The sequence below is a fragment of the Xiphophorus hellerii genome, chromosome 23 (assembly GCF_003331165.1).
Source record: "Xiphophorus hellerii strain 12219 chromosome 23, Xiphophorus_hellerii-4.1, whole genome shotgun sequence".
Lineage (NCBI taxonomy): Eukaryota > Metazoa > Chordata > Actinopteri > Cyprinodontiformes > Poeciliidae > Xiphophorus > Xiphophorus hellerii.
The window spans coordinates 11491269-11502895 of NC_045694.1; the positions used below are offsets into that span (position 1 = coordinate 11491269).

Consider the following 11627-nt stretch of genomic DNA (forward strand, 5'->3'; position numbering starts at 1 on the left):
TTATTGTATAGAAAAAGGAGGTTGGGCTTCTTCACACAGTCACACAGAGAATTGACCAACCGTCTTTACATTCTGGAACCTCCTGTGGACATGCCCTTACAAGGGCATGTGACTGACCACAACTAATCAATTACATATGGAACTAATAACACATGAATGTTTTAATGTGTTTAGCTTCCAGGCAAACATCCTAAACAAAGTTAATAATATACTACAAAAGATTAATAAAGTATTACAAAAGAAAGAGAAGTTAAGTAAATATAAAAAAGAATAATAATATGAGAGTAATAATATAAAAAGAATAATATGAAAACATAACTTGTAAAATAAACTCATAAGTAAATGAACAGGAGGATAATTTTTCTAACATTTCCCACCTGTTTTTCATATTATGCATGAAGTCTAACACAGACATCAGGAATACATCACTTGTTGGCACATTTTCAATGCATCCATCATAACGTTAGACATCAGGGTGCCCCTCAGTGATAGAGGCAACAAGTTGATATTGATACATAACATGTCCAACAGTTTTGGCTATCAGAGATTTTAGACATGGGATTATGCAGGCAGTAAAAATACAAAACAAGAAAAGAATAATAAGAAGAGGCATCATTAATTTCAACAGCAGGTGCCTCCATGATCCAGATATGAGCCAAGAAAGGAAATCTCCTTGTGAGGGAACAGCATCCTGTGACATGGCTTGTTGCAGATTCTTTAAGGCAGACATGGCTTCAGCAATATGAGTTTCATTAGCATCAGAAATATAAGTACAACAAGATGTTCCTATCATTACACACACACCACCCTGACTAGCTGTAAGTATGTCCAACACCATCCTGTTTTGGAGAACCATCAGTCGCATTTCACTAAGTTGTTGATTCTGTCCTCTCTCAATGTCCATGGTAATATTTACCAGGGTCTTCATTCTGTAATCCAAAGTTTCAATCATCAGCATGGATTTTGCTACTCCAACCCATGGAAAAATTGACAGTCCCCATTTCCCAGCAGAACTCCAATGTTTGTGTTCTTTGGGAACATTTGAACTCCAGATAGGATCATGTGGCTGGAAAACAATTTCTGAATTTCTCCGCCGTCGCAGGTGATGGGAGTGTACTGCTGCAGTAGATACAATGATGGTATGATCAGAGACAAACACAGGAGCACAAGTACCTGACCAGTTCACGGGTAGCGACGCATAGATATTACTTCCTCCACACAGAAACCAACCACCCTCAGTGGGATAATTTCCTCGAGGTGTCCAAATGGGACATGGAATAAGAGTCCCATCAGCACGTGGACAAATGGAGCTAGGAAATAAATCAGTAATGTTTTGCTGGCATCCAGGTACATGGCCTACCCGAACAGTCCAGTTTCCTGGTGGAGAATGGATACAGACCGGATGTTTTGTCCCTGGCATCATGACAGCTCTCATCCATGATGGGTATCCAGTATCATTACTGTAGGTGAAGATAGGTGTCACGCCAGTGCACACCCTTTTCATCAGGATGGCACCATCTGAAGTGTTGTCTGGAGTCGCTGGCATGAAACGTAAAGCACAAGAGGCAAAACAGACAGCTTGGGACCTGTTCATGGGACTGACATACAGAGTAGGTTTCCTGGTAGACTTTGGCATCACCGAGCAGACGTAGCAGTTGGTCATGTTCCGTTCTTTGGCCAACATCTCCACATAGGTCTGCCATATGTTGTCATGGTGATGGTCTGGAAGGTGTCCTAGCCAGATCTTCATAGCAGTGGTATGGACAAATCTTCTCCCCAGATGGATCAGCGAGGTTGGACTGAAAAAACAGGACACGCACACAGCAGCCACAGCACAAAAGAGGCCCCACCTCCATGAGGACCCCATCTTTGCTCGGTTACAGAGATGTTAGAGTTTACCTAGGACTCTATGGAACAGGGATGTGATGAGTTCTTCGCTGACCTTGAGACGCATAGCCCTATATAGCCACGCCCCTTTGTAGTCAGACCTTCCCCACTGCCCCCACCTAGGTCTCCAACACTCTCTGCAACTTACAGTGGCTGAGGTGAATCCAGGATGGTCTCTCAGCGATCTTTACTGCTGAGTAAAGCAGTAAAGATCGCTGGTGCTTTTGACCATTTCAAGTGGTCAAAAGCACTTGAAACGGTCCCTCCCACCGTGGGCAGGCCCAGTTCTGTCTCTTAATGGCCTTGATGAAAACCCAATCGCTTGGTTTCACCACCTGGAGGTCCTGTGAAGACAAAGGTTCTTCTGGCAGTGAATTTGCATTTGACACTTCTTTAGACTGTAACATTTCTTTCATGTAATCAGCTAAAGTTTTTTCACTGTCGTCTGGTGGTGGTGTGGTGTCTTTAAATAAAGGAAGCTTAAAAGCTCTGCCGTGTACTATTTCAAAAGGAGTTAAACCATTCCCAGTGGGCACAATTCTCATGTACATTTTCACTAAATCCAGACACTCTGGCCATGGCCTTTTAGTCTCTTCCATACATTTTTTAAGTCTGGATTTAACAGTAGAATTTGCTCTTTCAATTAACCCAGCACTTTGGGGATGGTACGAACAATGATTTTTTAATGTTATCTGCAATCTGTCTGCCATTAACTGAATGACTTGATTCACAAAATGCGGACCATTGTCACTGTAGATTTTCTGTGGGATGCCATGAGTTGGAATGATAGTTCTGCATATTGCTTTAGCTACAGTTACTGTATAATAATACAGGATAATTTTTCTAACAGAGGGAAAATGAATTTATCTGGATATTTCATCAGTCTTACTTTGACCTAGGGGAAGGTGACATTGACATTGCTACTGTTTTGTGTCTTACTTTTCAAAAGCAGCTGAATTCCAGTACATTCCTCCAGATGTAGCTACCAGCAATGACCCCATCTTGAAAATAAATAATGTTCATTTTGTTGTTTTCCCCATGCAGGCCAGATGACGCACATTTTAGAGATCCTTGATAATCTAAGATCAACCCTGGCCCCTCAAGATCTCTGTTTACCTTCTCCGCCTCTTTCCTTTATGCCTGCAGCAAAACAGGTTTTACTCCAAAGCCTCTCTGATTGGGTTACTCAATAATCTCTCCAAAGTGAACACATGCAAAGTGCAGAGAGAGCAGGAAGATATAATTTGCAATCTCTGAGGGCAAAAGGAAAAGAAAAGAAATTCTTGTTGTGGTGTGGATTTAAGGAGCAGCAAGCTTAGCGTCCTGTCTGAAGTCCTGTCATGCCTCTGAGTGCATCCGGGCCACATCCAAATATCACAAAACCTTTTTGGAGCTGAGGTTTTGGAGCTTAATGTTTGCGGATGTGATTTGAATAAATAATGCTTTGCCTCTCTTGAAAACTAAGTAAGATGATTGCACCCTTGGGCATAAACAACTTCTCCTTTGATTCTTTTTTTTTTAGTTCAGATTGTGCTCAAATTTTACTTCACCTCTGTCCCCCACTCTTAATTCTCACATGCTATAATAGCAGATAATTAAGTTGTGTAAAGAACCCGCTCTGAAAACAGCTAATGAAGCATCAGACAACAGCTTATTAAACACGCACTAAAATCCAAATGTAGCTCTTCTGATAGCAGGCGGCCAAACAGGAAATCCAAGATAACTCATTATCTGAACGATAAAAGTTAATGCATAGTTTCCTAAACGCATGAGAGGCCGACTAAAACACAGAAGATACAGCTGTTATGCAAGTCACCAGGTGGAGAAATAATGACCCGAGTCATCCTACAAGCAAAGATAAACTGCACAGCGTAAAAATATGTAAAAAAGAAGAAAAAAAGAGAGAGAGCAGTAGACATGTAAAAAATAAAATAACATCTTTATTATAGTGTTAACTTCTCAGTTTTATAAAAATATTTACAGTTGAGTTATTGATGAGCAATATCTGGGTTCCATGTTTACATGACTGGCTCTTGCAAACAAAAAAGAAACTGATCACAAAACGAACAAATTATTGTTCAATATTTAGTGTGTGTGCCTCTAAAAAAATATAGCAGCAATAAATTCCTTCAGAGCCTCAAATACAGTTAGATCTGAACAATGCATTCTCAGATAATGCGAAAGAAAAACGCCTGACAATAAAAAGCTGCTCAGTGCATATCTTTATGTAACATTACTGGCACCGTGTAAAAACGAGTCTGCTGATACGAGCTGAGCTGAAGCTGGTCCACATTCCTCACAGCACAGGGTGTCAATGAAATGGGTGTTTGGAAAAGAAAACCAGCAGTCTGCCCTGATTTTCACCTCACTGTTGGCCATTTCATACATAATGTTTAGGGGGAAACAAAACAGAGCCGACTGCAGGACGTTTCATACCAAGCCAACATCCATTTATACCCACTTTTATATTCCAACCACAGTCTACTGTTAAGTAATTTTGTTTCAAAACTATAATGAAGAATTTTTACTAGCAGGTCACTACTCAAAGTTTTTTTGGTTTCATTGGGCTTATCGTGTTTTACAGGAGTTTATAGCCACAATCAGTGGAGATGGTGGTAATTTTAAATTAATGGATAATAATATACAGATAAATGACTTGCCTTATCTCCCTTATTAATGAAATTGTCTAACTACAACAAAAGATAAAGCACATCTGTATGAACTGGTTTGTTTACAGGTTCAAAATGGAAAACGGAACAAACCGAATGGCAACATCTGGGTACAAAGTTAAAGTATGAGCAGGTGAGGGGGTGGATTGACCCAGACTGCCCCCGTAACAAATATACTAGTAAAAAAATAAAATTTTGTTTAAATTTACATTAGCTTTTGTCCCTTCATTTATGTTGTTAGTGAGCTCATTATGCACAAACTCAAACATTTATTTCCAGTTAAATGTTCTTCCCACCAGCTCAAAGAACTTTTTGTTAGGTTGGTGGAAGAACTGGTAGAGTTTCTGCAGGATGGCAGGAGCTACATGAGGGTGTGCTCTGCCCTTCGAGTCGTGCAAACACCGCTCTCGCCCGTGATCCCTCAAACAGTAGAATCCTTTTGTTTTGTTGAAGTAAAAATTTGAAGAGTTTATCTGCGGCTCCAGCTTTAGGAATCTTTCCACTTTTTTCATCTCGGGTAAGGGGTCCTTGATTAGTCTGTCCCCGTCCACAACGAGGATGCTCTCCAGGGGGAAGTACTGCAGCCAGTTCTGCATGTGAACATAGTACAGGCTGCGATTCAGAGCCTTGTACCCCAGGTTGATCTCTCCGTCCTTCACCAGCACCGATTCGATGGGCTGGTAGCGCTTGTGCTTCTGGAGGCGGTTGTAGAAGACCTGGGTGTAGTCCGAGAGCACCCGCTCCGTTGGGTCTCTGAGGATGAGCAGCAGCTTGATGTTGGGGTTCATCTGATAGATGCGTTTAGGGACCTTGGCAGAAGTGAAGTAGGCCGGCGTCTTTTCCACCGTCAGCTGTTCGGGGAAGGCGTAAGGCATCTGACTGAGGTACCAGGGCAAGCCTTTCTGAAAGTGACTCTCCCAGTCGAAAAAGTGAACTTCATTCTGAGCCGCCACCACGGCGCTGTGCAAACTGAGCATCTCGATCAGAGCCCTCGTGCCCCCCTTCCTCACGCCGATGATTATGATCTGAGGAAGCTGCTGCAGGGTCCCATTGGGGTGGCTGGTGGTGCCGTTGTCGGCGGCCGGCGAGGACGTGGGGGGCGGAGATGACCCCCCGTCCGCCAGGGGCCTGGACGGGAGCGGAGGGGACTGCATAGCAAACAGCAGCAGCCCGAGGAGCAGGGCTGCCATGACAGAGGTCCTGACCCTGGAAGATTTCAGCCTGGCGAATGGAGCAAAACTGTATGCCACATTGAAAGAGCAGCAGCCTGAAGACAAAGGTCTGAGTGAAGGAAAGGTTGTTGTTCTCCCCCTGCAGCAGCAACTGGAAGGAAACAGCTGGATTTAGAGCACAGCAGGTGGACATGCATTAGAAAACCCTTACAGCCTCAAAGTCCACATGTTCAAGGAAGTGAGTAGACCTTAATTCCATAATGATGAATGTTTAACAAGGATTCTCTGTTCTTTACAACTACAGTCTACCTCAATATTATGCCAACTATGAAGGGATACTAAATCCCATTTTATCCAAGTGTCTATTAATGTTATATAGTCCCTACAGATAAAATAAAGAATGCTGATAATACATCAACAACATATAAATTAAGAGGCCAATAACAGAAGCAGGTTGGTGGAAATATATCACGCAGCAATTAGAATAGAAATCACATTTTTACTACAACAATACAGGACGCACGCTTTATCTTCCCCATCACGTTTTAACGCACCGATCAACAAATCCTCCTTTACCTTTCAGACTATAATCCTCCAATCGACAAAGATCTCATTTCCTTCAGTTTGAGTCTCTCTGCTGGCAGAACCGAGGTTTTACGATCCAGCTCCGTTCCGCTGAACCTCCAGCGCGCACAGAGAGAAAACTCAGATCTGGACAGAACTTCACCGGAGCGCGTCCGCTCTGTCTGCTCAGCTTCAGACGGTCCTCCCCGGTTTTTCACTCTCAGAAACTGTCAGCAAGCCCACGCCTACACTACGCCCTCGGGACCACTCCCCCTTCCGACACACGCTGTGGAAATGTCGGGAGGTATTAAACAGGATCACGCTGCTGGTATGTGAGAAAGCAGAGGCGCTTCCAGGAAGTTTAGCAAGGGGCCCCTCAGAGGGGGACCTCTAATAATAGTTGTGGTGCTTGTAGCATGGGTTTTTGTATAAACATTAATACCTGGCATCTGTATACAATGTTGTGTAAAAAAAATAAAATAAAACAAAACAAAACTTTATTTCCGCTTTACATATTTCTGCTGCTTTTGATTTTGTGTAGCACATAAATATTTCAAATTAATATATTTTAATTTCAGTCAAAAGCTAATGATGTTTTCTAATGATGTCATCACATTTATTAGAGGTAGGAAAAGCTATCAACACCAACCAGGTTTTATAGTAAAAAAAAAAAAAAAAAGTGATTTCTGCTTTCACCTGTAATCAAGCTTCAGCAAAAACTTTGATTTTAGTTTTTCATTTCATTCACTCAATAATAAATGTGAATAGTTCACATCACTATTCACATTAACAGAAAATTAGCTGCTCAGTTCGAAGGCTGTAACAGACATATCTCAAACACACAAAAATACACAACAAATCATCAGCTTATTCAATGTCATATTGTCATATTGCCATACCAAACCGTAATTTTCTCTTTCTTGTTTCTTCATTGGATCTGATTTGCAGGAGTCTAGCTTTGTAACCCTTTTCTTGATGTTAGAAACTTTTTTGCTCATCTTTTCGTAATTAGATTTAGAATAGGGCATGCTGTGTACCTTTTTGAAATCTGCTGGTCTGATTAAACTATTTCTTGATTCTGCACGTTTCGCAGTAACCGCGGGCCTGGGTTTGACAGGTGATGGATAGTTTTTTTTGTTGTTTTAAAAAAAATCTTTGTTCTTAAAAACTGCAGTGTATTTACATTTACTCAGCTTATCTTTGTCTGATAATACCACTTGTGTGTTAATCTGAAACATGTAACTGTGGCAACAAAACAAAGGACATGTGTACACCACGGTATCTTACAATAACTCATATCTTGTCCAGCAGTTCATAGGGCACAAAACATATCAATCTCTGAGGTCTGACATAATCTACAAACCATTATGGGGTAAAACTGTCAGAGCCAAGAAAAACAAAGAACACTTTGTCTCAGTCTACCACGCCAAAAAACACAGCAAATCTGACAAAGAGGAAAATTAATCCACCTAAAACTGCATTTAATACAGATTTTTTTCATCACTAACAACAACAGCATGATTCAATATTTTAATTTGTCAGATGCTTTTTTTTTTAGAAACATTCTGACACACGTTTGACAACTAATAGGTATCAACTATTATTACTAATGGGCCAGTAGGAAAACAGATTACTTTAATAGATATATTTTCATTTACCATAACACACTTGCATAATGTTATTCAAAAATTTTAAAAAGACAGCCAACAAGTTAACTATTAAACATTTATTTACTCTGGGTCAGTCGATGAGGGAGTGTTGGTAGGGAGGAAATTTACATGGTAGCAGTGGGAATGACAGTCCACTTTGGTAAAATATTATCCCACATTTATTTTTATTACACCTTTCTCAAATATAAGAATAAAGGTAACACAGAATAGATGCAAAGGTCATACCTATTAACTTTTATTTTTTACTTCCATTTTTCCAGGGTTGGACTTGGCTGGATTTAAGAAATTAAAGGCTTGTTTGAAACTGGGGTCTGCAGTCCAAGTCAAGCACTTCATCTTGAGGCTCTTGAATGAATTTTGTAAACAAATTTAATCAGGTAACACAATTTGTTGATACAAACAGGCACAAAGTTAGATTGTCACTGACAAATTTACTTTTCAAAATAAATGTTACAAATGTAAGAAAGATTGTTTCTTCTGCCACCCTTCTTTGTTGTTGCTTTCATTTAATTTCTTAGTAAATTATGTCATAAACATCCAGTGACTTTTGTTCACAGTTATTTTTGGGTAAACACAGCAAGCATTTTTGAACAAAGAGTGATCCCACATCCTGTTCATGTCACAGAGAGAAGATTAAAAACTTTTTCCAGACTGACAAGAAAAAAAACCCATTAAACGTCCCTAAATCAAAAACTGTAGATATGTTTTTTAACAAGGCAAATACAGTATGTGCTACATTATTTTCTGTTCCTGTGACTTACTCCCTTTTCTACAAAAATATTTGTACTTTGTTTCATTAAAATATTGTTTTAGTGCTGATCAGATAAACACCAAAAGTTCACAATGTAATTTTTGCTTTAATAAACAATAAAATCCAGTCCACAACTACTTTTTGCTTGCAGAGTTTTGGCCAGTGTGGTTAACAGGCTACAAAAATATAGTTTTCATAATTTCATAAATCTTATAATTCTCCTTATTTTTGACCCCAATATGTTATCCTGGAATGGGGGTTGCCAGAAACAGAGACAAAAGTTTAAAGAGAAAAACAAAGTTCATTAATATTAGCAAAAAGATAAATGTCACAACTTAAAAAGCTAGTTGTGTGCACTCTTAAATTCAGGCAGAACATGTATGTCATTGTGCTCCTTGCTCCCCCTTTTAAACTCCCTTGTGAAGAGCGTGAACAGAAGAGAATGGAGTTGGTGATCCAGGGCTAAGTTGATCTGATTTGAAAAAGTCAATTTACTTAAGCCTTGTCGAGCTCTTAACTATCTACTTTCAGTAAAAATTAGCGGAGGAAACAGACAGCTATTCATGCATGGCATTCTTCCCCCCCTTTGTCCAAACTGCAAATGCATCTGTGAGCAGGCACTGAGTCCAAATTACACAATCTCACCATCTGTTGAGATATTTGTTGCCCCGCCCCCAAGAGATTTTACATTTTTCCACCAACAGTTAAGCGACAACAGGTTCCGAAAATTGTGCCAATCCAAGACGCAAATATTGATTCAAACCTCTGTTGCATTACACAATTTCCCCTGACTCACCTTTCAAGTTTCAATGAGTTCGAAGTGATGATGAGTAAGCGACACATCACTGCTGTCAGAGACCTGACCGGTTTGTGTCACTTGTGCTCTACAGAGTTGAGAAAGCAGTAAAATCTCTGTGATGAACAGATTGGGCATCTAAATGAAAACATGATGACAAAGACAGTGTTCCAGTTACACAGGAACATTTCTGATAATATCACATAAAGCTTCTGTCTGTTCATATAATTTTGTTTTTAAAAAGGATCTTTTGATTGCTATAGCTGCATCCTTTTGTGAATTGGAGGTTAAAGCTTGTTTTCCACACTGACACTATGCATAAGGTATAAAAGTCTGGAGTGCTTTTGCAGCTGAGTATGGTTGTCTCTGATTTTATCCATGTCTGCGGAAATTTCTGCAGTGTTGGTTATTTAAGTGAAGGCCATCTTTCCTATTAAAGCAACTCTAAACATATACAGTGGCACCGCAAACAGCAAACAAAAGGCCAAATACGCCTCTTAAATACATCCTTCCCTTGTGGAGAATGCAAACGCATGTGCTTCGCTGCTTCCGAGTGCAGAGTCTAAGTGCTGATGTAGCCATGAGTTTCCTCACATTGATTTTTTTGATGCAGTTTAGTAATCCTCAGATTCTGCTCTCGTCTCTCTTATAGAAACGTAAATTCAGCTGAATCGTACAAAATAATCCTTCTTTGAGGCTAAGAGGCGTCCGATCATATTAACATGACAATAGCAGATACTCACAGACAGTAAATACCTTCAAAGCCACCTCAGTGTCTTTCCTCATACTTAGTTAAACACAAATGTCAAAAGGCTTGGATGCAGCTTTATAAAATGATCCTTTAGGGTGAACAAATGGTGCTCTTGAGCTATTTTGAAAATGTTAATGTTACATCTATCAGTCTGACATAAGAATTTAGATGTAGAAGTATTGCTGCAAAGGTGTTTGAAGGAGACTGATTAAGATAAATTTGGCAAGAAGTCCCATGACCAGCCAAACTATGAAAAAGGTGTGACTTGTAGGCTGGAAAATATCATATTTACTAAGGGTATAGAGAAATTTAGTGGCATAACGTCTCACAACATTAATATTTCACACCAAAGAGAAATCTGTCTTGTGACATGCTGTTAGATGTCATCTTTGTCTCATAAAGTGCAAATTATTGTGAGCCCCAGATATCAAGGTATGTGCTCTCAGCTTGACACCCAGTTGAAGCTGCATTTGAGATTCTTATTTTGATGTAAAAAAGGAAGTAATTCTTGATTTCACCTGCTGCACTGACAGAGTAAACAAATAAACTTCTCGTTACACTAAGCGTTGAAAGTTTCTTCCAAGACTGCTGGTGGAAAACCAAAATAGTATATAGAGAAAAAGTATGAATTATTTATATCAATAAGAATAACACCCATTAGCTAAAAGTATTCTGCCATTGACACTCTTACTTACATTAAATTGTACCCCTGTCTAAAATATTCATTTAAGGCTAAGGAGGCTAAAATATAAATATTGGGAGTTAGTAATTGTTGATCTAATAATACATTTATTAAAAACAAGTACAAATGGTGTAATTTGGGTTAAAAGTACAAGAAATCTTGTTCATTTATTATTTAATAGTTCGTAAATTGTTTATTTTCATTTATTTTGGGTAAAATGCGGGTTATTTGCCGCATGTTTGAAATTTACATCTAAAAAAAAAGTTCTTTCCACAACCTACCTTGTTGTGCTATCAGTCTTGCATTTCTTTAGTTTCATTGGTTGATGTAAATCGAATGTCCAATCATATGTGTGAGGGCGGGACCTAAGGGAGGCAGGCGAAAAGTAGTCTGCGAGATTCGACTGCCGCTGTGCTAGGAGGAGGCTGAACGAGCTAAGCTAAGAAAAAACGGTCATGAAATTCTTCTGGTTCCACAGTTTACATTCTTGTTTTGAACTATTTATCCTTTGGATGAGCGAGTACCTGATGGAAATGATTTCTGTGCATAAATGAAATGCTAGAAAAGTATCAATATATGATGCTAATTGCGAGTTAGCATTTAGCGTGTGCTGTTAGTAACTCTATGTAGAGTTGATTAATCTTGGCCAAATATCTTAAGCTAAACAGAGACTTTCATCACATAG

General features: G+C 39.5%; 1 protein-coding gene across 2 annotated transcripts; it reads right to left on the reverse strand.

The window, feature by feature from the left end:
- Positions 1 to 3807: 3807 nt before the first annotated feature.
- On the reverse strand, positions 3808 to 6513 carry hs3st1 (heparan sulfate (glucosamine) 3-O-sulfotransferase 1). 2 transcript variants are annotated; one of them, XM_032555420.1, is made up of 2 exons: positions 6305 to 6513; positions 3808 to 5879 (listed from the first exon to the last, which is right to left on the reverse strand). In XM_032555420.1, the coding sequence occupies exon 2, from the start codon at positions 5744 to 5746 to the stop codon at positions 4826 to 4828; it is 921 nt and encodes a 306-aa protein (XP_032411311.1). In that variant the 5' UTR covers positions 5747 to 5879; positions 6305 to 6513; the 3' UTR covers positions 3808 to 4825. The 2 variants fall into 2 exon arrangements, with proteins under 2 accessions (XP_032411311.1, XP_032411312.1); XM_032555421.1 differs by having other exon boundaries at positions 3808 to 5893.
- Positions 6514 to 11627: the final 5114 nt, after the last annotated feature.

What these genes read in the sequence shown, in the direction of transcription:
- hs3st1 (XM_032555420.1), bottom strand. Translation starts at nt 5,746, where the DNA reads ATGGCAGCCCTGCTCCTCGGGCTGCTGCTGTTTGCTATGCAGTCCCCT.